Source organism: Pan troglodytes, chromosome 6, assembly GCF_028858775.2.
Source record: "Pan troglodytes isolate AG18354 chromosome 6, NHGRI_mPanTro3-v2.0_pri, whole genome shotgun sequence".
In the NCBI taxonomy this organism is placed as follows: domain Eukaryota; kingdom Metazoa; phylum Chordata; class Mammalia; order Primates; family Hominidae; genus Pan; species Pan troglodytes.
This window is the reverse complement of record NC_072404.2, coordinates 155,811,460-155,839,115: the sequence shown is the minus strand read 5'-3', so window position 1 is coordinate 155,839,115 and position 27,656 is coordinate 155,811,460. Positions and strand designations below refer to the sequence as shown.

Genomic DNA, 27,656 nt, shown 5'->3' with positions numbered 1-27,656 from the left:
AGCTAGGATGGTCTCGATCTCCTGACCTTGTGATCCGCCCGCCTCGGCCCCCAAAGTGCTGGGATTACAGGTGTGAGCCACAGCACCCGGCCGAAGACTATGATTAATGTTAATAGATAATATTGTATTGTATACTGGAAAATTGCTAAGAGTAGAGCTTGGGTTTTTACCACAAACACATACACAAAATATTCATGTAAGGTGATACGCTAAATCTGCTTGACTGTAGTAATCACTTCACTAGGTACATGTATATTAAAACAATGTTTTACACCTTAAATACATACAATTTTAAAGACGCATTAAAAAAAAAGCTAGGATATTCCAGACATATTTTGTTACTCATTATGTATTCACTGCAGTGTGAAAAGCACAATGCAAAGGGTTTTTGTTTGTTTGTTTGTTTGTTTGTTTTTGAGATGGAGTCTAGCTTTGTCGCCCAGGCTGGAGTGCAGTGGCTAGAGTGCGGTGGCGCGATCTCGGCTCACTGCAAGCTTCGCCTCCCGGGTTCACGCCATTCTCCTGCCTCAGCCTCGGAGTAGCTGGGACTACAGGCGCCCGCCATCACGACCGGCTAATTTTTTTGTATTTTTTAGTAGAGACGGGGTTTCACCGTGTTAGCCAGGATGGTCTCAATCTCCTGACCTGGTGATCCGCCCCCGTCGGCCTCCCAAAGTGCTGGGATTACAGGCGTGAGCCACCGCGCCCGGCCAGTGCAAAGGTTTTTAAACAGATTCTCATTTAACTTTCACAGCCATCTCTGGAGTAGGTACTATTATCTATTACTATTATTATTATTTTGAGACAGAGTTTCATTCTGTCGCCCAAGCTGGAGTGCAGTGGCGCGATCTCGGCTCACTGCAACCTCCGCCTCCCGGGTTCAAGGAATTCTCCTGCCTCAGCCTCCTCAGTAACTGGGACTAGCCACTACACCCGGCTAATTTTTGTATTTTTAGTAAAGACGGGGTTTCACCACGTTGGCCAGGCTGATCTCAAACTCATGACCTCAGGTGATTCGCCTACCTCAGCCTCCCAAAGTGCTGGGATTACAGGCGTGAGCCACCACGCCTGGCCTATTATTATTATTATTGTCGTTTTTACAGAGGAGAAAGCAGGAACACCAAGAGGTAGGATAATTTGCTAGAAGACACATGGCTTAGAAAGGGAAGCGTGGAGATAAGGGGACCAGCCCTCCAGAGCATTGCTCAGCCAAAATACTTGGCCAAGATCACATCTCTGATACCAGGAATGAGATAACCTTTATTAAGTGTTTACCATGTACCAGGCACTAAGCTCAGTGATTTCTAAGGACATCATATAATCCTCACAGCAACCATATGTGGGTCTGCTGTCATCCTTATTCGAGAGAGGCTGAAACGGAGGCTCAGATAGAACAAGTACCTAGCTCAAATATTACTAGAGAAATGGGAAAGTGCAGATTCAAACCCAGGTCTTCCGACTGCAAGTCCCTAGTCCCCAGCCCCAGCTCCACTATATCAGCCTCTGTTAGGAAGAAAGCCGTTAACTATGGACTTTCGTCGCCGGGGTTTCGAGCCTAGGACACACCTGTACAGACCCCCGTTTGCCCCGCCCCTTTCCGGAGGAGACGTCCCCTCCACCAATGAGCGGCGCCGTGGGCGGGCCGCGGGCGCGCACGCTCTGGGCCCGCAGTTGAAGTGGCGAGAGCGCTCAGATACGCGACGCGTAGCAGGCGGGGACCGAACGGGTGCCTCAGTGTCCTTCCCCTCCCCTCGCCTGGCCTCGCCGTCCTCTCCCCGCAGCCGGACCGGAACTATGTGATCCCGGAAGTTCCGGGGCCTTTGCTGTGTGGGATAAACAGTAATGGCGGAGGCTGCAGCTCCCGGAACAACAGCCACAACATCAGGAGCAGGAGCGGCAGCGGCGACGGCGGCAGCAGCCTCCCCCACCCCGATCCCCACAGTCACCGCCCCGTCCCTGGGGGCGGGCGGAGGGGGCGGCGGCAGCGACGGCAGCGGCGGCGGCTGGACTAAACAGGTCACCTGCAGGTAGGACGTTGCGCGGCGGAGCGCCGGGCGCGGGGAGGGGGCCGCGGGCCAAGCCTGCGGCGCGGGAGGGAGGAGGGCGGCCGGCCTGCGGCTAGAGGCGCGGGAGGGCGGGGACCGGCGTCGTCTCGATCTCTACAGCCTTCGCGGCCCCCGCTGCCGCCGCGTTCCCCCAGTCACTGCGTCAACCCCCGCTGGGCCGCGGAGCCCTCAGCGCTGTCCGCGGAGGCCTGGCGGTGCGCGATTGCTGCGGAGCCCCGGGGCTGCACCGCCGCTTACACTTCCCTGAGCGCTGCCTGAGCTGGCTGCGAGCGCATCGGGGAGAGGTGGGCTGGCTCCTCCCCTGCCGCTGGAAGGATGCCCCCGCCGCTGCCTTCGGCTCCCGGGGCTCGGGAGGTGGTCACTTCAGGCCGGTCTCCCAGCGATCCTCTCCGGGCCTAGACACCCCGCCGAGGGCCCCAGCGAGCTTGCCTGGCTCCCGGCCCTCTCCTCTCTCCGTGCCATCCGTTTGTAACGTCTTTTCACGTCCCTCCGTCCCTCCGCCCCCCATCCTCCGCCCAACTGTGAGAAGAAGCTTTTGTATTTCTTCTTTGTATGTTTGTCGAGGTTGGCGGTGCTGAGCTTTGTCTTAGAAGCAGGCGTTCGGGGGCCGGGGTCGTCTTCTCCACCCGCGGTTTTTTTGAGCTGCAGATTATTACCCTCCCCCAGCGCTATGTTCCTCTTTTGAAATTTACGCATCTTCCGAAGGGAGTGAAAGGGCTCTTCGCTCCCGGAAGAGAGAGAGGTTTGGTTTTGGTTTGATATGCGAGACGAAAATATTAGAAAAATTAAGGGATGGCGGTTGTATGGATGTGTATGGTTGTAAAAAACTACCTAGCTCTACGCAGAAGAGGGCATTTAATTGTACGTTTTTTGTTTTCCGGTTTTTAAATAGTGATCAGTAGCGACTGTAAGCTTTTCTTTTTCTATCAGTTGAATAAATCAACTGAAATGCCGGTTTTCACCTGGGTGGTATAATTTATATGCAAGTATGTAAAAATGATTCCTAATTAGAACTTGTAGTATTAAGGGTGAAATTTGAAACCTTCCCAGTCTTTGATGTGATACATTTATCCTGGCGACCTTCGAAGGTCTCTCAGCCTTTGATAGGATACATTTAAGGTGTGAAGGATAAGCTTAATTATTTTACATAATGGGATGTAGAAAGAATAAACGCAATTTCAGGTCACTTGTCTTATTCATCGGTGGATTGTAAAAGTGGAATATTGCCAGGAATGATGATTTTAAAGTTTCTACTCATGGAGCAAATTATTTGAATATCTGTTTCCCTTTTACAATGCTACAGTTGATCTATATGTGCTAGTTACATCTTTTAAAAAATTGAAACCGGCCTGTCGGGGTGGCTAGGCCGGCGTGGTGGCTCATGCCTGTAATCCCAGCATTTTGGGAGGCTGAGGCGGGCGGATCGCCTGAGGTAAGGAGTTCGAGACCAGCCTGGCCAACATGGTGAAACCCTGTCTCTTCTAAGAATACAAAAATTAGGCCGGGCACAGTGGCTCACACCTGTAATCCCAGCACTTTGGGAGGCCAAGGCAGGTGGATCACGAGGTCAGGAGCTCAAGACCAGCCTGGCCAAGATGGTGAAACCCCGTCTCTACTAAAAATACAAAAAACATTAGCCGGTCGTGGTGACAGGCGCTTGTAATCTCAGCTACTCCGGAGGCTGAGGCAGGGAGTTGCTTGAACCCAGGAGGCAGAGGTTGCGGTGAGCCAATATCACACCACTTCACTCCAGCCTGGGCGAAAGTGAAACTCTGTCAGAAGAAAAAAAAAAAAGAAAAAGAAAGAAAAGAAAGAGCTTAGATTTACTAGTTTTTGGGGGTTTTTTTGTATAGCTTTTGCTTGAGACAGTTTTTTATTGTTGTGCAGATTCCTTGATAGGTCTGGGGTTTTAGTGTTTGACATTGTTTTCGGTTGTTCTAGGTACCAACATGATCTCTTACTTAAAACTATTTTCTCCTTTAGATAGAGGAATGTCAACTATCATCTTTTTTTTTTTTTTTTTTTTTTGAGACAGAGTTTCCCTCTTGTTTCCCAGGTTGGAGTGCAATGGTGTGATGTCTACTTACCACAACCCCCACCTCCCAGGTTTAATTGATTCTCCTGCCTCAGTCTCTGGCATTACAGATGCCTTAGTAGCTGGGATTACAGGCGTGCACCACCATGCCCACCTGGCTAATTTTGTATTTTTAGTAGAGACGGGCTTTCTCCGTGTTGGTCAGGCTGGTCTTGAACTCCCGACCTCAGGTGATCTGCCGGCCTCGGCCTCCCACAGTGCTGGGATTAGAAGGCGTGAGCCACCGCACCCGGTCTATGATCTTTATCGTTCACTTTGAGCTCTCTGAGAAGAGTAGGGCCCTATTTTATCTGCAGGGCTTTCTTTCCTCAGTTTCTCAGTTTCTTTCCTCAGTTGCGGTATCATGAACAGGATACTCAGTTACTATACTCAGTAAATGCTTGAGTGATGTTGATAAAGTCATATACCGAGAATTACCCACTTTAACAGGAACTTTGTAAGATTCCTCTGCTTTCATTAAAAAAAAACCAAAAACTTGTAAATTACCAAAGTACTTAACAGAACAGATGTGTATCTTTCTTTTTTTTTTTTTTTTTTTTTTTATGAGATGGAGTGTCGCTCTGTCGCCCAGGCTGGAGTGCAGTGGCGAGATCTCAGCTCACTGCAACCTCTGCCTCCCGGGTTCAAGCGATTCTCCTGCCTCAGCCTCCTGAGTAGGTGGGATTACGCCCGGCCACATGTATATTTTTTCTGGAACTACCTTATTCAATCATTCAGTAAGTAAACATTGCACGCCAGCAATGGGAGACACAATATTAGGTGTTCAAGAGAGTGCAGATGTATGTACTGTATTATAAATAAACATTTTCAATATGTTTGCTAGGTAAACATCACCTAAAGAATCAGGTAGAGGTGTGTTTTAGTGTTTGTGCTCATTTCTCCCTATAGCACATCACTCCTGTATCTAGGAATTTGACTAAAGCTATTTTCTTCACTTAGAAGTTTTGATTAGAATGTTTTTAATTGCTCGGAATCACCTGTATTTTCCTACTGGTTACATTTTTTCTAATGTTTCTCCTGGGGTTTTCATTGTGTTTTATACCTTTCCTCAGAAACTGTGTTATGCTGCCACCACCAGGCTGTTTTTCATATCTTTTATTAGAGGAATACTAAGAAACAGAAATGCTCATTGCATCTGCTACCTTGAGTTACCTTGAGTGTGTGAGGTTAGAACAGTTAATACTTAAAGAGAAGTTGTAATTTGAGTTTAGACCCCTCTTTATTAGAGTGCTTCTATAATGGTAGATAACTGTTCTGGTAGTTGAAATAATACACAAAAAACAAGCGTTTAATTTTTAATTTTTCAAAAAACTCTTCTTGATTTTTATTTGTATTTATTTTTATTTTTTGAGATAGGGTCTTGCTCTGTCCCCTAGGCTGGAATGCAGTGGCAGTGTCTTGGCTCATTGCAGCCTCCACCTCCCAGGCTCAAGCAATCCTCCTGCTTGAACCTCCCCAGTAGCTGGAATTACAGGCACGTGCCACCACCCCAGGCTAATTTTTTTTTGCATTTTTGATAGAGACAGGGTTTCACCCTGTTGCCTAGGCTGGTCTTGAACTCCTAAGCTCAAGTGTTTCACCCGCCTCGGCCTCCTGAAGTGCTGGGATTACAGGTGTGAGCCACCATGCTTGGCCTTGAAAGTTGTGTTTTGTTTGTTTGTTTTCTGAGACGGAGTCTATGTCGCCCAAGCTGGAGTGCAGTGGCACGATCTCGGCTCACTACAACCTCTGCCTCCTGGGTTCAAGCAATTCTGGTGCCTCAGCCTTCCGAGGAGCTGGGATTACAGGCACGTGCCATCACACTTGGCTAATTATTTGTACGTTTAGTAGAGATGGGGTTTCACCATGTTGCCCAGGCTGGTCTTGAACTCCTGACCTCAGGTGATCCACCCACCTTGGCCTCCTGAAGTCCTGGGATTACAGGCATGAGCCCCCGTTACCTGGCCTCAAAAGTTTTTTAAAATGTGGTTAACGTAACTTAAAGATCAGCTGGGCATGGTGGCTCACGCCTATAATTCTAGCACTTTGGGAGGCCAAGGCAGGTGGATCACTTGAGGTCAGGAGTTCGAGACCAGCCTGGCCAACATGACGAAACCCGTTCTCTACTAAAAATACAAAAATTAGCTGGGCGTGGTGGTGGGCACCTGTAATCCCAGCCACTCTGGAGGCTGAGGTGGGAGAATCGCTTGATCCCAAGAGGCAGAGGTTGCAGTGAGCCAAGATTGCACCACTGCACTCCAGCCTGGGTGACAGAGTGAGACTTCGTCTCAAAAAAAAAAAAAAGAAAGAAGGAAATCCTTCAGAAATTCTTTATCTGAGTGCTGTGACGTCCATAGTGAAATTTATTACTTGGAAACTACATAGTGGTTGTGAGAGGAAATAAGTAATAAATATTAAATGGTATTAAAAAGGTTATGCAACTGGGAAAGAAAAATTAATTTGCTATCGCTACCATGATTCACCATCACATCTAGCTGTCTTCTACAGCCTTTTATTTATTTATTTATTTTTGAGACGGAGTCTCAGTGGCGTGATCCTGGTTCACTGCAACCTCTGGGCCCCCCACCCACTGTGAGTTCAAGCAATTCTGCCTCAGCCTCCCAAGTAGCTGGGACTACAGGTGTGTGCCACCATGCCTGGCTAATTGTTTGTTTTTTTGTATTTTTAGTAGAAACAGGGTTTCACCATGTTAGCCAGGATGGTCTTGATCTCCTGACCTCATGATCCACCTGCCTCAGCCTCCCAAAGTGCTGGGATTACAGGTGTGAGCCACCGCACCTGGCCTAATTTTTGTATTTTTAGTAGATAGGGGGTTTCACCATGTTGGCCATGCTGGTTTTGAACACCTGACCTCAGGTGATCCACCTGCCTCTGCCTCCCAAAGTTCTGGGATTGTAGGTGTGAGCCACCGGGCCCACCCTACAGTCTTTTTTTCTTTCTTTTCTTTTCTTTTCTTTTTTTGAGATGGAGTTTCGCTGTTGTTGCCCAGGCTAGAGTGCAGTGATACAATCTTGGCTTGGTGCAATCGCCGTCTCCTGGGTTCCAGCGATTTTCCTCTCTCAGCCTCCAGAGTAGCTGGGATTACAGGCTTGTACCACCACACTCGGCTAATTTTGTATTTTTAGTAGGTACCGCTTTCACCATGTTGGTCAGGCTGGTCTCAAACTCCCAACCTCAGGTAATCCACCCGCCTTGGCCTCCCAAAGTGCTGGGATTACAGGCATGAGCCACCGAACCCGACTTTCTACCTTTTTCTAACAAGTATATATTATGTGCACAGATAGTTGGAGATAAAAAGGGGAATAAACCAGTCTTTACCCATCAGGAATTTATAATCTAGTTTGATAAACGGTATACTCACTCATTAAAAGTTAAATATCAAAGTAAGAAGTGTCACTGCAGATGAATTGATTAAATGCCTTATCTATTCTATAATTTATAGAAATTCCTAAAGAGGTTGTTAAGATGCCTAGAGATACTCTGAGGGTGCTGTTCGGTTCTCTTGTACCCTTACAGGGTAACTTGGCAGTTTCTTGTTCTCTATGTTGGGGGCCACTATTAGGTTTCTAAGAGGCACAGCAGTAGGGGGATTCTAGTAAATTTTGTCTTTATTACTGCATAGTGTCTCATGGAGACAGAGTCTGCACGGTGGAAGGAACTTTAGAAATAATATATGGCCCAGGTTTTCACCGAAGGCAAACTCAACTTGGGGTGAATCTGGATGATGTTTTTTTTTTTTTTTTGGTGGTATCATTTAAAAACAAGACATATACTTATATTCATTGGTTTTTGTTTGGAGGAGAAATTCTTTGACGTAGACTATATCTTTCTTTCTTTTTCTTTTTCTTTTTTTTTTTTTTTGAGATGGAGTCTCTCTGTTGTCCAGGCTGGAGTGCAGTGGCTCAGTGGCGCGATCTCGGTTCACTGCAATCCCTGCCTCAGCCTCCCGAGTAGTTGGGATTACAGGTGCCTGCCACCACGCCCGGCTAATTTTTTGTACTTTTAGTAGAGATGGGGTTTCACCATATTAGCCAGGATGGTCTTGATCTCCTGACCTCGTGATCCATCCGCCTCGGCCTCCCAAAGTGCTGGGATTACAGGCGTGGGCCACCATGTTTTTTTCTTTTTGTTGTGTAAGTTACACTGTTTTCATAATCTAAGGCTTATTATTATTACATTTTTTTGAGACAGAGTCACAGTCGTGCTCCATCACCCAGGCTGGAATGTCAAAATAGTTCATTGTAACAGTGCAAAAACAAGGGCCAGGCGCGGTGGCTCACGCTTGTAATCTCAGCACTTTGGGAGGCCGAGCGTGGGCGGATCACAAGGTCAGGAGATCGAGACCATCCTGGCTAACACGGTGAACCCACGTCTCTACTAAAAATACAAAAAATTAGCTGGGCATGGTGGCGGCGCCTGTAGTCCCAGCTACAATGCAAAAACACAATGCAAAAACGGACTAATACACTTGCTTTACTCCTGTTTTCTTATCACCTTCTTTTTATTTTTATTTTTTGAAATGGAGTCTTGCTCTGTCTCCCAGGCTGGAGTGCAATGGCGCGATCTCGGCTCATTGAAACCTCAGCCTCCCAGGTGTAAGCAATTCTCCTGCCTCAGCCTCCTGAGTAGCTGGGATTAACACGTGTGCCACCACACCAGCCAATTTTTGTATTTTTAGTAGAGACGGGGTTTCACCATGTTGCCCAGGCTGGTCTCGAACCGCTGGTCTTAGACCCCTGACCTCAGGTGAGCCACTCACCTCAGCCTCCCAAAGGTACTGGGATTACAGGCATGAGCCACCATACCTGGCCCTTTCTTTGTGTTTATTTCGTATGTTTGTGTATTTACTGGTTGAATATATTAGTCATGAATACTAATTAGTTTTAATATTTTCAAGGATTGATTTTAATCTAGTTTTGTGGTCTTTTGTCTCACAGGTATTTTATGCATGGGGTTTGTAAGGAAGGAGACAACTGTCGCTACTCGCATGACCTCTCTGACAGTCCGTATAGTGTAGTGTGCAAGTATTTTCAGCGAGGGTACTGTATTTATGGAGACCGCTGCAGGTAAGAATTTGTTTATAAATTTGTTCAGGGGTGGGTTGGAGGAAAAATGTAAAAGACATACTTCTGATAGCTTTATATGTCACTGATTAAAAATAATGCTTTGAAAATGACTCTTGGCTGGGCAGTGGCTCATGCCTATAATCCCAGCACTTTGGGATGCTGAGTTAGGAGGATTGCTTGAGCTTGGAAGTTTGAGACCAGCCTGGGTAACCTAGTGAGACCTCATGTCTGCAAAATATAGAAAAATTAGCTGGGCATGGTGGTGTGCGTCTGTAATCCCAGCTACTTTGGAGGCTGAAGCAGGAGAATTGCATGAACCCGGGAGGTGGACGTTGCACTGAGCCAAGATCCCGCCACTGCACTCCAGCCTGGGCAACAGAGCGAGACTCCACCTTAAAAAAAAATTGGGTAGGGCTTTTCTATCCTCCTAGTTCAGAAATGACTAGGTGTATTATCTGTGGATGTTAAACAAGTAACCCTCAAATTTATTTTTTATTTATTTTTTTGAGACAGGGTCTTACTGTGTTGCCCAGGCTGGAGTGCAGTGGTGTTGTCACTTCTCACTGCAGCCTCAACTTACCAGGCTGAAATGATCCTCTCACCTCAGCCTCCCAAGTAGCTGGGACCACAGGGATGCACCACCTCATTTATTTAGTTTTTTGTAGAGATGGGGGTCTTAATATGTTGCGTAGGCTGGTCTCAGATTCCTGGGCTCAAGCAGTCTTCCTGCCTTGGCCTCTGAAAAGTGTTGGGATTACAAGCATGAGCCCCAGAAACTGGCCCATCCCCAAATTTAGTAGGTTAAAACAGTGAACATTTATTATCTCAGTTTCTGGGGTTCCGGATTCTGTGAATGCCTTAGCTGGATGGTTCTATCTCAGAGACTCTTATGAGATGGCAGTCAAAATTTTAGCAAGTCATCTGAAGACTTGATGGGGACTCCAGGATATTTTTTGTGTGTGTGAGACCGAGTCTCGTCCCTCTGTTGCCCAGGCTGGAGTGCAGTGGCAAGATCTCGGCTCACTGCAACCTCTGTCTCCCAGATTCAAGCAATTCTCCTGCCTCAGTTTCCCAAGTAGATGGGATTACATCTGCGTGCCACTATGCCTGGCTAATTTTTTATATTTTTGGCAGAGACAGGGTTTCATCATGTTGGCCAGGCTAGTCTCGAACTCCTGACCTCAAGTGATCTGCCCACCTCGGCCTCCCAGAGTGCTGGGATTACAGGTGAGACACAGTGCCCAGCCAGGATTGTTTTTTGTTTGTTTGTTTGGGTTTTTTTGTTTGTTTTGTTTAAGATGGAGTCTTGCTCTTGTCGCCCAGGCTGGAGTGCAGTGGCGCGATTTCGGCTCACTGCAACCTCCGCCTCCTGGGTTCAAGCGATTCTCCTGCCTCATCTTCCGGAGTAGCTGGGATTACAGGCGCCCGCCACCACACCTAGCTAATTTTTGTATTTTTAGTAGAGACGGAGTGTCACCATGTTGGCCAGGCTGGTCTCGAACTCCTGACCTCAGGTGATCCACGCGGTTCGGCTTTCCAAAGTGCTGAGATTACAGCCATGAGCCATGGTGCCTGGCCCAGTATTGTTTTTAAGAGGTCTTACTCTCATGACTGTTGGCAGGAGACTTTGGTTTCTCACCACGTGGCCTTTTTTTTTTTCGAGATGGAGTTTTGCTCGTCACCCAGGCTGGAGTGCAATGGCATGATCTCAGCTCACTGCAACCTCTGCCTCCCGCGTTCAAGAGATTCTCCTGCCTTGGCCTCCAGAGTAGCTAGGATTACAAGCATGCACCACCACACCTGGCTAATTTTTTTTTTTTTTTTTTTTTTTTTTTGAGACAGAGCCTAGCTCTGTCGCCAGGCTGGATTCAGTGGCGCAGCCTCAGCTCACTGCAACCTCCACCTCCCAGGTTCAAGCGATTCTCCTGCCTCAGCCTCCTGAGTAGCTGGGATTACAGGCATGCACCGCCACGCCCAGCTAATTTTTGTATTTTTAGTAGAGATGGGGTTTCACCTTGTTGAAAGGATGGTCTTGATCTCCTGACCAGCCCACACCAGCCTCCCAAAGTGCTGGGATTGTAGGCATGAGCCACCGTGCCCGGCCCACACCCCATTAACTTTTGTATTTTTAGTAGAGACGGGGTTTCACTATGTTTGCCAGGCTGGTCTCAAACTCCTGAGCTCAGGCAGTCCACCTGCCTTTGCCTCCCAAAGCGCTGGGATTACAGGCGTGAGCCACCCCGCCTGGCCCATATGGGCCTTTTCATAGGGATACTTTAGTGTCCTTGCAGCTTGGCAGCTAGCTTTCCCCAGAGCAAACAATTTAACAGAGGAGGCAAGGAAAAGCCACAATGCCTTTTATGACCTAGTGTCAGAAGTCATATACTGTTATTTCCACTGATTCTGGACTAAGTTACTAAGTCCATCCCACATGTAAAGGGAGAGGATTGGGCTCTACCTTTTGAAGGAAGGCATGTCAAAGAGTTTTGGATGTACTTTAAACCACTACCCTTGGTAAGACTTTTGACAGTGTCATAGTCAATTTTTTTTTTTTTTTGAGACGGAGTCTCGCTGTCACCCAGGCTGGAGTGCAGTGGTGGGATCTCAGATCACTGCAAGCTCCGCCTCCCGGGTTCACGCCATTCTCCTGCCTCAGCCTCCTGAGTAGCTGGGACTACAGGCGCCCGCCACCATGCCTGGCTAATTTTTTGTATTTTTAGTATAGACGGGGTTTCACTGTGTTAGCCAGGATGGTCTTGATCTCCTGACCTCGTGATCCGCCAGCCTCAGCCTCCCAAAGTGCTGAGATTACAGGCGTGAGCCACTGTGCCATAGTCATAGTCGATTTTAATGTCATTATCAGAAAATGTAGTGTGAGCCACTGGGTTCAAATAGAGTTCAGAACCTGACATTATTGATGGTGTGGGATATTAATGTTAAGTCATCCCACATCTGTTTATTAGAGTCCAGTAAGGATGAGGGGAAAGAGAAGATCTTTTTCAAATGACTGTGTAGAAGTTCAGAAGTTGATCTCATAGAAACTTTGTTTAGTTGTTACTCATTTTGCCCTCTGCTAATTTGTCATTGCATTATTGCTGAAAAAGGGGGAAAATGACACAATGACATTATTCTCAAACTCTCCACCAGGCATGTCTTTTTTTTTTTTTTTTTTTTTTTTTTTTGTGAGACAAAGTCTCAGTCTGTCGCCAGGTTGGAGTGCTGTGGCATGATCTCAACTCACTGCAACCTCCGACTCCCTGGTTCAAGCAATTCTCCTGCCTCAACCTCCGGAGTAGCTGGGATTACAGGCATGTGCCACCACGCCCAGCTAATTTTTGCATTTTTAGTAGAGTTAGGGTTTCACCATGTTGGCCAGGCTGGTCTCAAACTCCTGACCTCAGGTGATCCACCTGCCTCGGCCTCCCAAAGTGCTGGGATTACAGGCGTGAGCCACCGCACCTGGCCTCTCCACCAGGCATGTCTTTTGCAGTCCCAATATAAAAGGCAGAGTCATGAGAACTTCACGCTACAATGATGAATGGACGAATCTTTGTAGTGGTATAGTCTCTGCAGGTATTGAGGCTAATTGTAAGGGAGCTGTGTTCCTTGAACTGGGTTCTAGTCTTTTGAGAGTTACTGCCAACTGTGACTGGGGCAGGAGGAGTTGAATATTGATGAGAGTGAAGAATCCAACCTCCCAAGCAGAGGGATGAGAATAGACTGTGAGATAGAATCAGAAAGCTATAGATAATTAGCAGTTGGTCCTTATTTCAGAAGAAGTGCTCATCTGAATGGACTGTGTAGATGGAGTGAATGAAAAAAATGAAGGTTAAATTGAAGAAATCTGTGCTAAGCCTCTGCATTTTTTTTTTTTTTTTTTTTGAGACAGAATTTCGCTCTTGTTGCCCAGGCTGGAGTGCAATTGCATGATCTCGGCTCACCGCAACCTCCACCTCCCGGGTTCAAGTGATTCTCCTGCCTCAGCCTCCCAAGTAGCTGGGATTACAGGCATGTGCCACCATGCCCAGCTAATTTTGTATTTTTAGTAGAGGCGGGGTGTCTCCGTGTTTGTCAGGCTGGTCTTGAACTCCTGGCCTCAGGTGATCCGCCCGCCTCAGCCTCCCAGAGTGCTGGGATTACAGGCGTGAGCCACAGCCCCCTGCCTGGGCTCTGCGTATTAACCATCTTATTTTTCAGGCAACTTTGCCCGCCCCAAATAGTTTGAGACCAGAGGAAATTAGGTAGGTTCCCTATTTTGGTGAGCCTCTGACGTTGAGGCAGATGAGCAAATGGCTCAAAGTTGAAAGGGACTGGGCACAGTGCCTCACACCCATCATCCCCGTGCTTTTGGGAGGCTGAGGTGGGCGGATCACTTGAGGTCAGGATTTCAAGACCAGCCTGGCCAACATGGTTAAACCTCCTCTCTACTGAAAATACAAAAATTAGCTGGGCATGGTGGCACGTGTCAGTAATCCCAGCTACTTGGGAGGCTGAGGTGGGAGAATCACTTGAACCTGGGAAGGTGGAGTTTGCAGTGAACCTTGATTGTGCCACTGTACTCCAGCCTGGGCAAAGAGTGAGACTTCGTCTTAAAAGAAAGTGGGGGAGGGGGCGGCTGGGCATGGTGGCTCATGCCTGTAATCCCAGCACTTTGGGAGGCTGAGACAGGAGGATCACCTGAGGTCGGGAGTTTGATATCAGCCTGACCTGTGGAAAACCCCGTCTCTACCAAAAATACAAAATTACCCAAGCATGGTGGCGCATGCCTGTAATCCTAGCTACTCTGGAAGCTGAGGCAGGAGAATCACTTGAACCCGGGAGGTGGATGTTGTCGTACCATTGCAGTCCAGCCTGGGCAACAAGAGCGAAACTCTGTCTCAAAAAAAAAAAAAAAGAAAAAGTTGAAAGGAACCTTAATTGGTTTTTTGTTTGTTTCTTTCTTTGTTTTGAGATCTGGTCTTGCCCTCTTGCCCAGGTTAGAGTGCAGTGGTGTGAACACGACTCACTGCAACCACCACCTCCAGCTAAGTTTTTTTATTCTGTTTGTAGAGACGGGGTCTCCCTATCTCACCGAGGTTGGTCTCAAACTCCCAGCCTCAACTGATGCTCCCACCTTTGCCTCCCAATATGCTGGGATCATAGGTGTGAGCCTACTGGGCCTGGCCTCTTAATTTTCCTTTTAATAAGGATGTAGCTGCCTCTTTTCTAGAACTCTTTAGAGGATGAGCCAGAATTGAGCTGGGTTTAGATCTCTTAGCATAAAGTGAAAGGAAGTAGAGAAACTATAGTAGTCTACTTGAAAGTTTGGTGATAATTGTTGAGTACAGGCTGATATAGGTGATTATTAAAAGGTTGATTGTGGACTAGCTAAAGAAAGAATCTTAAAGAGAGGCTTGCTCTATGACTGCTTGTTTTCCTGTTAGAATGATATCTAGGAACTTCAACCTACTTCTTATCTTTTTTTGTTTTTTTTTGAGACGGAGTCTCGCTCTGTCACCAGGCTGGAGTGCAGTGGCGTGATCTCGGCTCAATGCAATGTCCGCCTCCTGGGTTCAAGCGATTCCGGTGCCTCAGCCTCCTGAGTAGCTGGGACTACAGGCGCGCACCACCATGCCCAGCTAATTTTTTTGTATTTTAGTAAAGACGGGGTTTCACCATGTTGGCCAGGATGGTCTCGATCTTCTGACCTCCTGATCCGCCCACCTCGGCCTCCCAAAGGGCTGGGATTACAGGCGTGAGCCACCACACCCGGCCACCTACCTCTTACTCTTAGTGTTGGGATCTCTTTATGTAACTTGCTCAAAGCCCAGGGATTTCCCTCTTCACAGAGGGAGTAGATCATTGATAATGAAGGATAGCATCATAGCCCCAACAGTTGAGAGGATTTTCTGCATCAGTGTTTCATAATGGTGGTGCTTTTGTTTAGTGAGGCCAGTTCTTTGTTGCTCGGGACTGTTTTGCATATTGCAGATATCTAGTATTTTCCCAGAATGCCATTAGAACTCCCAGTCTTTGTTTCTGGACACCCTCTGGGGAAAGGGGCAATATTGGCTTGGTTGACTTCTTTCTTTTTTTTTAGATGGAGTCGTGCTCTGTCGCCCAGATTAGAGTGCAGTGGCGCAATGTCACAACCTCCACCTCCCACCTCAGCCTCCCGAGTAGGTGGGATTGCAGGCATGTGCCACCATGCCTGGCTAAATTTTGTTATTTTTAGTAGAGACAGGGTTTCACCATGTCAGCCAGGCTGGTCTTGAACTCCTGCCCTCAAGTAATCCACCTGCCTCGGCCTCCCAAAGTGCTGGGGATTACAGGTGTGAACTACCCTGCCTGGCCTAGTTTGGTTGACTTCTTGTTTGGAGTTTTGACTTTTGGACCAACTGAAGAATCCGATACTTTAAAATACTAAAGGCCACAGAAGCAATGGGGTGGGAGTTGTAAACCAACCAGGGAAAGGGTTATCTTCTCTTACAGAGACAGAAAAATTGATTAAACTTCCTTAGACATTTGTACTAGGCTGGGCGGGGAAGATAGCTTGAGCCCAGCAGACCAACTTAGGCAACATGGCAAAACTACGTACCTACAAAATAAAAATTAGCTGGGTGTGGTGGTGTGTACCTGTAGTCCCAGCTACTGGGGAGGCTGAGGTGGGAGGATCACCTGAGCCCAGGGAGGTTAAGGGTGCAGTGAATTGTGATTGTGCCACTGCTCTCCAGTCTGGGAGACAGAGTGAGACCCTGTCTCAAAGAAAACAAAAAATATAAAGCGTGTAAAAATAACTAATTTTTTTTTTGGAAATTATCGTTTAAACCAGGGAGTTTTGTTTTGTTTGTTTGTTTTTTTGAGACCGAGTTTCACTCTTGTTGCCCAGGCTGGAGTGCAATGGCACGATCTTGGCTCACTGCAACCTCCGCCTCCCAGGTTCAAGCGATTCTTCTGCCTCAGCCTCCCAAGTAGCTGAGATTACAGGCATGCACCACCATGCCCAGCTAATTCTTTTGCATTTTTAGTAGACACAGGGTTTCTCCATGTTGATCAGGCTGGTCTGGAACTCCTGACCTCAGGTGATAGCCCACCTCAGCCTCCCAAAGTGCTGGGATTACAGGTGTGAGCCACCGTGCCTGGCTTGTTTTGTTTTTTAAGGGACAGGATAGTCTTGCTCTGTCATCCAGGCTGGAGTGCAGTGGTGTGATCATGACTCACTGTAGCCTCAAATTCCTGGGCTCAAGTAATCCTCCCACCTCAGCCTCCCAACTAGCTGGAATTATAGGCTGGAGCCATGAAGCTTGGCTCCAAGGGAGTTACTTAATCTGAAAAGTAAGGCTTTGGGCCTGGGCGTGGTGGCTCACACCTATAATCCCAGCACTTTGGGAGGCTGAGGCCAGTGAATTGCTTGAGGTTAGGAGTTCAAAGACTAGCCTGGCCAACATGCTGAAACCCCGTCTCTACTAAAAATACAAAAATTAGCTGGGCTTGGTGGTGCCACACCTGCAATCCCAGCTACTTGGGAGGCTGAGGCAGGAGAATCACTTGAAGCCGGTGAGCTGAGATTGCACCACTGCACTCTAGCCACGTGACAGAGTGAGACTGTCTCAAAAAACAAAACAAAAGTAAAATGAAAAGTGAGGCTTTGGGCTGGATTTCTTTTTATTTTTTTTTTGAGATGGAGTCTTGCTCTGTCACCCAGGCTGGAGTGCAGTGGCGCGATCTCAGCTCTCTCACTGGAAGCTCCGCCTCCCAGGTTCACGCCATTCTCCCTCAGTCTCCCGAGTAGCTGGGACTACAGGCGCCCGCCACCACGCCCGGCTAATTTTTTGTATTTTTAGTAGAGACGGGGTTTCACTGTGTTAGCCAGGATGGTCTCGATCTCCTGACCTTGTGATCCGCCCACCTTGGCCTCTCAAAGTGCTGGGATTACAGGCGTGAGCCACCGCGTCCAGCCTGGGCTGGATTTCTAAGGATACTTGCTGCTCTAACATTTCAGAATACTGCCATCCAGTAGAACTTCGTGCAGTACTGGAAATGTTCTTCATGTTGCTATCTAACGGTAGCTTCTAGCTCCATGTAGCTTTTGAACACTTGCAGGTATAGCTAGAGGAAGGACTGAAGAACTGAGTTTAAAATTGTATGTAAGTCTGAAGAGTTAGATGTGGGCAGTGGTTGGCTGTACTGTATAGAGCAGCTTTAGAGTCCCATTAGACCTAGAACCCCATCACTTAGTAGGACAGTGAGGTCATCTCTAAAATGATAGAATACTTCCCCACAGTTCATGAGTGAAAGTGAAAGAGCATGTTCATGATAGTTTCTTCCCCTTATCCTTCAGCTTATAGGATTCCACTCTATAGAACAATGCATTGGGTTTTTGTAGATGATAGCAGGATACTCAGCTTACTTTTGCTGCAAGGCGAGGTAGTTTACCTAAGGCTTAAGAGGAGGAATATGAATGTCTTTGGAGACGGTGGTTTCACCATGTTGGCCAGGCTGGTCTCGAACTCCTGACCTCAAGTGATCCACCTGCCTTGGCCTCCCAGAGTGCTGGGATTACAGGCATGAGCCACCGCGCATAGTCTTTATTGGTTCTGAGTTGGAGTCTAGCTCTGTCACCCAGAGTGGAGTGCAGTGGTGCGTTCTTGGCTCACCGCAACATCTGCCTCCTGGGTTCAAGTGATTCTTGTGCCTCAGCCTCCCAAGTAGGTGGGATTACAGACGCACACCACCACACCCGGCTAATTTTTTTGTATTTTTTAGTAGAGACGGGGTTTCACCGTGTTAGCCAGGATGGTCTTGATCTCCTGACCTTGTGATCCACCCACCTCGGCCTCCCAAAATGCTGGGATTACAGGTGTGAGCCACTGCGCCCCACCTAATTTTTTTATTTTTAGTAGAGATGGAGTTTTGCCATGTTGCCCAGGCTTGTCTCTAACCCCTGAGCTCAGGCAATCCACCCACCCCAGCCTCCCAGAGTGCTAGAATATGAATGTTTGAGGTAATAATAACAATGATTAAAGACCAGCTCAGTAAAATGTTTGCCATAAGCTGGAGTAGAGCCTTTAGTTAGATTTTACTTTATTTTTGGGTATAAACATAGGCACCTGTAACACAGATGACCCAAAGTTAGTAATGTTTCATTATAAGAACCACTTGATAACAAACTATAAATTATGTAACACGGTTAAATTTACTACATACATAATTAATACATAGCATCTGAATAAAACTCGGTGTGCCGGGCACGGTGGCTCATGCCTGTCACTTTGGGAGGCTAAGGCAGGAGGCTTGCTTGAGCCCAGGAGTTGGAGACCAGCCTGGACAACATAGGGAAACCTTGTCTCTACAAAAAATAAAAAAAGTTAGACCAGCATTGTGGCACACACCTGTCGTCCCAGCTACTCAGGAGGCTAAGGCAGAGGGATTGCTTGAGCCCAGGAGGTCGAGGCTGCAGTGAGCTGAGGTCACACTACTGCACTCCAGCCTAGGAGATAGAGTGAGTCTCTGAAAATCAGTCAATTTCTTAGTGTAAAATGCTAAAAGAATTGTGATAATTGTCTTCTCTTTTCTTTTGAGGTGGAGTTTAGCTCTTGTTGCCCAGGCTGGAGTGCAATGGCACCATCTAGGCTCACTGCAACCTCAGCCTCCCAGGTTCAAGTGATTCTCCTGCCTCAGCCTCCCGAGTAGCTGGGATTACAAGCATGCGCCACCATGCCTGGCTAATTTTGTATTTTTAGTAGAGACGGGGTTTCTCCATGGTGGTCAGGCTGGTCTCGAACTCCCAACCTCAGGTGATCCACCTGCCTCGGCCTCCCAAAGTGCTCGATTACAGGCCTGAGCCACCACGCCCAGCAGGAACTGTGAGAATTTTCTCAGGCAGAAAGATGCTTGCTATGCTTTGCTTTTTTTTTTTTTTTTTTTGAGACAAGAGTCTCACCCTGTTGCCCAGGCTGGAATGCAGTGGCCTGATCTTGGCTCACTGCACCCTCCACCTCCCATGTTTAAACAATTGTCATGCCTCAGCCTCTCCTGAGTAGCTGGTATTACAGGTGTGCGCCACCATGCCCGGATAATTTTTTATTTTTAGTAGAGACCAGATTTCGCCAGGCTGGTCTTACACTCCTGGCCTTAAGTGATCTGGCCTCCTTGGACTTCCAAAGTGTTGGGATGACAGGTGTGAGCCACCGCACCAGGCCAGAAAGATGGTTCTTGAAGGAAATAGATGTTTTTTCCCCCCATATTTGGAGATGGTGGTGGTTTAATGTTTACAGATGAAAAGGAGAGAATGCATGGGGGAAAATTTGGAAGGGGAAATGGTGAATGGATGGATTTTCTTAGAAAAAGAATGTACATATTGTGTATGTATAAATATTGTCTCTACCTTTTAATGGTGACAGCATTTTATTTGATGTGTTGGTAAAACGTTCCACATGTCTGCTTGTTGACTTTGTGTCAGCCTTGCTTTGAAATCAGTCAGTTTTGCCTGCAGGGTTTCTGGCAGAGTTACCATGGGAACTATAGACTGTCAACTATCTGAAACTCCTAATTAGAGTGGAATTTGAAGTAATAAGTGGTATATAGCCAGGGGTATGGGCCTACAGGCCAAATCTGGCCAAAGACTGTTTTCATAAATCAAGTTTGATCGGAACAGTTACACATTCCTTTAAATAGTACCTACACCTGCTTTTGCACTGCAGTTTCAGAGTTGAATAGTTGTAGTTGTGATGTTGATTGTATGACCTACAAAGCCTAAAATATTTGTGTATTTGATGCTTTAAACTTTGGTGACCCCCTGTCTATTGCCTTCCTACTCAAAAGTATGGTCTCTGGACCAGCAGTCTCGGCATCACACATGGTATAACTAAATATGCAGAATCATAGGCTTCTCTCTGCACTCACAAATACAGGCACATTGATGCTCAAAGAGAATCCAAGGAATGTATTAGGAATATATGGCCGGACGTGGTGGCTCACACCTGTAACCCCAGCACTTTGGGAGGCTGAGGTGGGTGGATCATCTGAGGTCAGGAGTTCGAGATCAGCCTGGCCAAACGGCATCTCCACTAAAGATACAAAACTTAGCCAGCCTCGGTGGCTGGCGCCTGTAATCCCAGCTACTTGGGAGGCTGAGGCAGGAGAATCACATGAACCCAGGAGGCAGAGTTTGCAGTGAGCTGAGATCACGCCACTGCACTCCAGCCTGGATGACAGAGCAAGACTCCATCCAAAAAAAGAAAAGAAAAGAAAAGAAAAAGGTATATATGAAGTTAGGCAGTGAGTGCTTACTTTTTTTTTGAGGCGGAGTCTCACTCTGTCGCCCAGGCTGTAGTACAGTGGCATGATCTCGGCTCACCACAACCTCTGTCTCCTGGGTTCAAGGTGATTCTCCTACCTCAGCCTCCCGAGTAGTTGGGATTACAGGTGCGCCACCATGCCCAGCTAATTTTTGCATTTTTAGTAGTGACGGGTTTTCACCACATTGGCCAGGCTGGTCTCGAACTCCCAACCTCTCTGGTGATCCACCCACCTCAGCTTCCCAAACTGCTGGGATTACAGGCTTGAGCTACCACGCCCGGCCGACTGCTTACTTTTGAATTTTTTCTTAGATATGAACATAGCAAGCCACTGAAACAGGAAGAAGCAACTGCTACAGAGCTAACTACAAAGTCATCCCTTGCTGCTTCCTCAAGTCTCTCATCGATAGTTGGACCACTTGTTGAAATGAATACAGGCGAAGCTGAGTCAAGAAATTCAAACTTTGCAACTGTAGGAGCAGGTTCAGAGGACTGGGTGAATGCTATTGAGTTTGTTCCTGGGCAACCCTACTGTGGCCGTAGTAAGTATTCTGAAGAAGAAAATAAGAGTTAGAGGTCTGGATAGCAGTTCATCCATTTGCTTAGTTTTGACAACTTTCCCCTTTTTGCTTCTATTCCTTTTTTAGTTTAATCTTAGTACAGTACTTTAATTTGGATTACCTAAGATTTACAGATAGAGTGAAGGAAACTTTGAATCCCAGTGAAATGAATTCAGAATGTTTTGAAAAACTGAATCCTTTCGAGTACTTTTTGAAATTAAATTTCAGTTACCCAAGACATAGATAAAGAAGCAATTTTTTTTTTTACAAGTCTAATCTTGGAAATAACAGCGGTAGAAAAAGTTCCTTTCTTTCAAGTGAAGAAGTTAGTTCAGTAGACTGTTTTGGTATTTCATTGCAGTTTTATTTTCATTTTTTGCGGTTAGATTCTCAGTTCTCTTATAGTTCATGCCTTATCTATTTGGACCTTTACCACCCTCTTACACATTTTCAGCTGCGCCTTCCTGCACTGAAGCACCCCTGCAGGGCTCAGTGACCAAGGAAGAATCAGAGAAAGAGCAAACCGCCGTGGAGACAAAGAAGCAGCTGTGCCCCTATGCTGCAGTGGGAGAGTGCCGATACGGGGAGAACTGTGTGTATATCCACGGAGATTCTTGTGACATGTGTGGGCTGCAGGTCCTGCATCCAATGGATGCTGCCCAGAGATCGCAGCATATCAAAGTAAGTCTTTAGGGAGATGTGTGTGTTATTAGATGTGAGAATCATTATTTGCCCTTTCACAGCATTGTGGGTTTATTTCAGAGAAACATTTGATGAATTGAATGGTTATCAGTGAGTAGGGAAGTTTTCCTGTCTTGGGCTTCTTGGATGCTTTATCAAGAAATCATATTTCCAGTGAACAAAATTAACTGGGCATGGAGGCATGTATCTGTAGTCCCAGCTACTTGTTAGGCTGAGGCAAGAGGATCGCTCAAGCCCAGGAGGTTGAGGCAAAAGAAAAAAAGAAGTCCTACTTCCAGAAACTCAGACTATAGACTTCTAACATTTTTTTCCTCCTTTAAAAAATAATGTTTCTGAGATTCACATTGAATATGTTTAATCTTTCAAAAATGCACATTTCATTGGTTTTTAGCATATTTACAGAGATGTGCAACCATTACCATTTTATTAATTTTAGGATACTTTGATCATCCTACACCCATTAGCAGTCACTCTTTATTCCACCCTTCCTCCAGCTCCTGGCAATAACAAATCTCCTTTGTCTCTGGATTGGCCTATTATGGACATTTCATGTAAATGGAATCCTGTAATGTGGTCCTTTGTGACTGACTTCTTTCACTTAACATAGTGTTTTCAAGGTTCTCTGTGTGGTTGCGTGTAGCCGTTCTTAGTTTTGATGGCTGAATTATTGTCTTTGTATGGCTAGACCACATTTGTTTTTCCATTCATGAGTTGATGGACACTTAGATCATTTCCAGTTTTTGGCTATTATGAATAAGGCTGCTAGGAACATTTGTATATAGGTTTTTCTGTGAAGATATGTTTTCAGTTACCTAGGAGTGGAATTGCTGGGTTACATAGGAACTCTGTGCTTTACGTTTTGATGAACTGCAATACTTTTCCACAGTGGCGGCAGGATTTTACATTTCCAGCAGCAATGTATGGGAGCCAGAGTAGATTCAGAAGACATTGTATTAGAAACTTTAACTTTATTGGAGCAAAGTTTGCTTCTAATCATTTCCATCTCTTTTAAATTTCCGTCTTTTTAAATGTGGTTTTAGGGGGTGAGGCATGTTATAAGGTAGACATAATTTGATCCCTATCTTCAGCGTACTTTTGTGAATTTAGGCAGGATAAATCTCTATACGTTATATCTATATATTGAGATAGTAGAACCTACCTCTGAATATATATATATATATATATATATATGTTTTTTCTTTTAAAGGTTTAGGAAAAGACATGTTTAGTGATGATGTGAGATTATGGATGACATTGCTCTTATGCAGTGTTATTTTTATTTTTTTTTGAGACAGAGCCTTGCTTTGTCGCCCAGGCTGGAGTGTAGCAGCGCAGTCTCGGCTCACTGCAGCCTCTGCCTCCCTGGTTCAAGCCATTCTCCTGCCTCAGCCTCCCGAATAGCTGGGACTTACAGGCATGCACCACCACGCCTGGCTCAGTTTTGTATTTTTAGTAGAGATGGGGTTTTGCCATGTTGACCAGGCTGGTCTCGAACTCCAGGCCTCATGTGATCCACCCAAGCTTGGCCTTCCAAAGTGCTGGGAGTTTTCTGCATTTTTATGTTTCCTATAATCATGTTTTTTATAAGTTAAAATATGATGTCCACACAAAAATTGGTACATGAATGTTCTTGGCAGCATTATTTATAATAGCCCCAAAGTGGGCTAATCTAACCTAACCTAAGTGTGCATTAGTCTATCAAGCTGAGTAGTTGAAAAATCTCGATGAAGTTGTTTTTCTTTAAAGGCGCATAAGAGAGTTACGTGCCTGTCACCCTTATTTTCCGACAGGTTTTAACTAGGGTCTTAACCTCATGTAGAAACCAGAAATAACAAACAGTATGGAAAACTGTCTTTAATGTAGTTGAGCTCCAGGTTTGGGGCAGAGAAAATTGGGTAATTTTTCAGTTCCCGAAGTTGAGTCCTCATAGTTTGATTTTCTAGTATTGTTAAGTACCACCGCAAAAACGAACAAACAAAAAAAACACCACACCTGTGTTTACTTGTCAGCAAAGCTAATTTTCATGTCAGCTTGGGAACATTGTTTTTTCAGTTGACTATTTGATTCTTTGACTGTGAATCATTAACTGTTGCTCAAGTTTTTCAGGGTTCAATGACTCGATTCCACTTGTTCTCTCTCCACCTTCTCTAGTCGTGCATTGAGGCCCATGAGAAGGACATGGAGCTCTCATTTGCCGTGCAGCGCAGCAAGGACATGGTGTGTGGGATCTGCATGGAGGTGGTCTATGAGAAAGCCAACCCCAGTGAGCGCCGCTTCGGGATCCTCTCCAACTGCAACCACACCTACTGTCTCAAGTGCATTCGCAAGTGGAGGAGTGCTAAGCAATTTGAGAGCAAGATCATAAAGTGAGACTCCTCCCCAGTCTTCATTTGTGCTTTCTCTTTTGGGGAAGAATTTAGTAACTTGTGCCAACTTTCAACCAGATGGACCGCATTTAAATGCATGCATTTTATCTTGAAACTGGGATATTCTAATGGGGATTTCTTCTTTGTATTTCAGCTAGCTTCTAGGTTAGTTGGTCTATCTACTTTTATTTGAATGAGGAAACCCTGTGTATCAGTTAGAATCTTTGTGCTTTTTCTGAGGAGATTGTGTTTAATGGATTATTAGCCAGTTTAGGCTCAGTGAACAAACTGATCTAGCTCTGAATGTATGTTTCCTGACGTTTTACATTTCCACTTTCCTATTCCATTCATTAAGCTAGCCAACAATCCACCATCCTTTAAAGATTGTTCTCATAACTGAACAAAAACCACATAATCTAAACAGAGCAAAGCTACAAGAAATAAATTTATTTAAACGAAAGAAAAAGGAGTCTGTGTGAAATGTCTTCTTTTGTTTTTGTTTTTTACCTAAGTTATATTTTTCAAAAAAAAAAAGGAAAAGAACTGGCTAGCCCTTGAGTTGGATTTATAAAGGAGGTTGTCTTGCTTGAAAGAAATGGTCAGTTGTGTGACAGTATGTGGAACCCTTTCAGGAATTGCCCACGTGCCTTTCAGTTAAGTCTTTAAGTCTGGAGGCGACACACCAGGGTGTGTCCTTGAAGAGTGGGCCTGTAAAAGGGGGATTTGCATTGCAGCCTGTTCATTGTTTCCCAGGTCCTGCCCAGAATGCCGGATCACATCTAACTTTGTCATTCCAAGTGAGTACTGGGTGGAGGAGAAAGAAGAGAAGCAGAAACTCATTCTGAAATACAAGGAGGCAATGAGGTATGAGCACTGCAGCCTTTTCTCAAGCGAAGAGCCCAACAGAGCTTGGGTTCACTTTGAAAAGAATGGTGCTGCATTATACACTCCTACCTCCTTCCTACCCTTCTTTGACTTCCCAGGACAGTTTATTTTGTCACCCTGATAACATCCAGTATATATCTTGCTATAACACAGTCCTTGGGGTCTATGCCAAGGGACTGTGTTATAAAGAGGTCTCTACTGTTGACAAGTAAGGCCCCATGAGTGGGGTTCTACCTTATTCTGAATCCGTGTCATAGCTGTCCTATGTTCTCGTGTGTTGGCTTTCTAGAAGATTTTCTCTCTATGGCATCTGCTTGTGCTAGAGCTATTAACCAGCATAGACTTGAACAGAGTTACCGGTTTCTAGTTCGTGTTTCTTGCATTGGCATACACATGTTTATAAGAACACATCTTGGGGAGGGCTGTAAGCTGACATAGTGGTTCTATCCCTACCTGTTTAAAGAAACCCCGGATGATAGTCAAATACAGACCTGAAATCCACTGTGAATAAGGGTTGCGATATTTTCCTTTCCAGCAACAAGGCGTGCAGGTATTTTGATGAAGGACGTGGGAGCTGCCCATTTGGAGGGAACTGTTTTTACAAGCATGCGTACCCTGATGGCCGTAGAGAGGAGCCACAGAGACAGAAAGTGGGAACATCAAGCAGATACCGGGTAACTCTCACTGTTTTTTTAAAGGAGGGGAAATTCCAAGGTATCAGTTGAGTCCTGCACATATTGGGGTAGGGGAAGGAGAAGGTTAACGCTCAGGTCTGGGAGCGAAAGTGTAGAGTATTAAAGGAGGAAACAAACCTCAGAAAACTGGGAGGGATAGGAAAGGAAGAAAAAATGTGTGTTAAAGCTCTAGCCTAAACGATTTCCATGAAGTAACCAGAGGGGAGGAAGTGGTAAATGGAAACCCTAACTAAGAAGTCTGGTTCGTCATGCCCTCTGGTGTGCTGGACGTTTTGCCTTATAAACAACAGGATAGAAGATACTGCTCGACAGTGCCATCCCTATCATGGCCTTGTTTTTTACAGGCCCAACGAAGGAACCACTTCTGGGAACTCATTGAGGAAAGAGAGAACAGCAACCCCTTTGACAACGATGAAGAAGAGGTTGTCACCTTTGAGCTGGGCGAGATGTTGCTTATGCTTTTGGCTGCAGGTGGGGATGACGAACTAACAGACTCTGAGGATGAGTGGGACTTGTTTCATGATGAGCTGGAAGATTTTTATGACTTGGATCTATAGCAACCTTGCGTGGCGTGTGAACTGGTCTGCTGACCTCAGACAGCAGCTGTCCCCTGTGGTGGTGTGGCAGTGCCTGTGTTCTCTCCTAGGCAGGCCTCTCAACTCCAGGTGCTGTCCTAAGAATTTTTACCCAGGGCCTGTCTTCTCAACCCCTCACCTTTCCCTGAGGAGTGTGTTGTTTTCCCTGTTGAAAAAAGTTACAAAAATAAATCTTAAAGTTAGTTTTTTGTAACACGAATTTAACTGTCAGACAGTTAGTGTAGGTGTGTTGCGTCATCTGTTTTCAACCAGATTGCATTTATGGACTTTTCACACACTCATTTTGAGGACCCCAGGTTCAAAAGTAAAAGCAGTGGCCCTGCTTTGGGGTCCAAGAATAGGAGTGATGGGTGAAGGGACCTAAGCTGGCCAATAGCCCTCTGCCCCAGACATGGGATGTGGATCCTTGAGGTTTCTGGTGAAATCTGCACATCTGTGTTTTTATATCTGTTCCCTACCCTGTAATCCCTACCATGTGCACTTGTTCTGTGGTTTTGGTCTCTTGTTTAATTGCACACAAGTAATACTACTGGGTAACCAGAATCAGGTGTGAATGTGTTGAGATTTTTTACTGTTTTGCATGATAGGAAAATTGAGAAAGAATACGTATAAAAGATAGAGAGGCATAACATCAATGCAGAGTTGGAAGTTGGCTCCCAAGGGCTGACATGGTGTGAGTGTGTGGGTGTGTGATAAGCTTCTCATCGCTGCATAGATGCAGTATTCTTAGCCTTAGTAGAAAAACCTGGTTTAGTGGTTTAAGCCTTGTGTGGCAGATAGATCTTAAAGGGCAAAGCAGTATATTGGTAGTTGTCAATATAGCAGTGCTAGCTCTGTCTATATAAATAGAGAAATGGGGTTAGCCATAGAGGTTAAAACTACCTGGTCATCCCATATATTAACACAAACTGGGTCTTGGATACACAGTTGTATTTAATGTTTTACGATCTAGCCTTTCCAGTACAGGCACTTTCTGAGAAACCTTTGTCCTCACTTGAGGCATTTTGTTGTCGGGTTTTTGTGTTTGTTTTTGTGGGTATTTGCCTCATTCCACCCCTGAGCTTTCAGGTAGACAGACGTGATTCAAAACTCTGTTTTAAGGTGTTTATTGTAGTGGAGTAATGGGTTTGCAGTGATAAGTCATACTTTTCCACCGAAAGGGAGGGCTTGGGAATCCCTGAGATTAGCTAAAGTTAAGTTGTTGGAAGAATTCCTTGATTGGAAATTGTACCTTTGTGTTTTGTTGCTCTGTTTCCTGAAAATAACTCGGGGATACTCCTGGTTTGTCCATCTACTGCTTTGATTCCTTGGATCCCACCCATTCTTTCACTTTAAGAAAAAACAAA

At 45.8% G+C, this 27,656-nt stretch overlaps 1 protein-coding gene across 6 annotated transcripts; it reads left to right on the top strand.

Annotated features, from left to right (window-relative positions):
* Window positions 1-1,608: 1,608 nt before the first annotated feature.
* MKRN1 (makorin ring finger protein 1) lies at window positions 1,609-27,656 on the top strand. Of its 6 annotated transcripts, none has more exons than XM_016945495.4 (8): window positions 1,609-2,027; window positions 9,099-9,227; window positions 20,819-21,048; window positions 21,521-21,747; window positions 23,920-24,134; window positions 24,888-24,998; window positions 25,555-25,693; window positions 26,059-27,656. In XM_016945495.4, the coding sequence occupies exons 1-8, from the start codon at window positions 1,843-1,845 to the stop codon at window positions 26,269-26,271; spliced, it is 1,449 nt and encodes a 482-aa protein (XP_016800984.1). In that variant the 5' UTR covers window positions 1,609-1,842; the 3' UTR covers window positions 26,272-27,656. The 6 variants fall into 6 exon arrangements, with proteins under 6 accessions (XP_016800984.1, XP_063671762.1, XP_016800985.1 ...); XM_063815692.1 differs by lacking the exon at window positions 1,609-2,027 and adding an exon at window positions 2,073-2,350; XM_016945496.4 differs by lacking the exon at window positions 1,609-2,027 and adding an exon at window positions 2,078-2,587.

Coding starts and splice junctions, on each gene's coding strand:
- MKRN1 (XM_016945495.4), top strand. CDS start 1,843: ATGGCGGAGGCTGCAGCTCCCGGAACAACAGCCACAACATCAGGAGCA. Junction 21,049..21,520: donor GCAACCCTACTGTGGCCGTA/GTAAGTATTCTG, acceptor ACACATTTTCAG/CTGCGCCTTCCTGCACTGAA. Junction 24,135..24,887: donor TTTGAGAGCAAGATCATAAA/GTGAGACTCCTC, acceptor ATTGTTTCCCAG/GTCCTGCCCAGAATGCCGGA.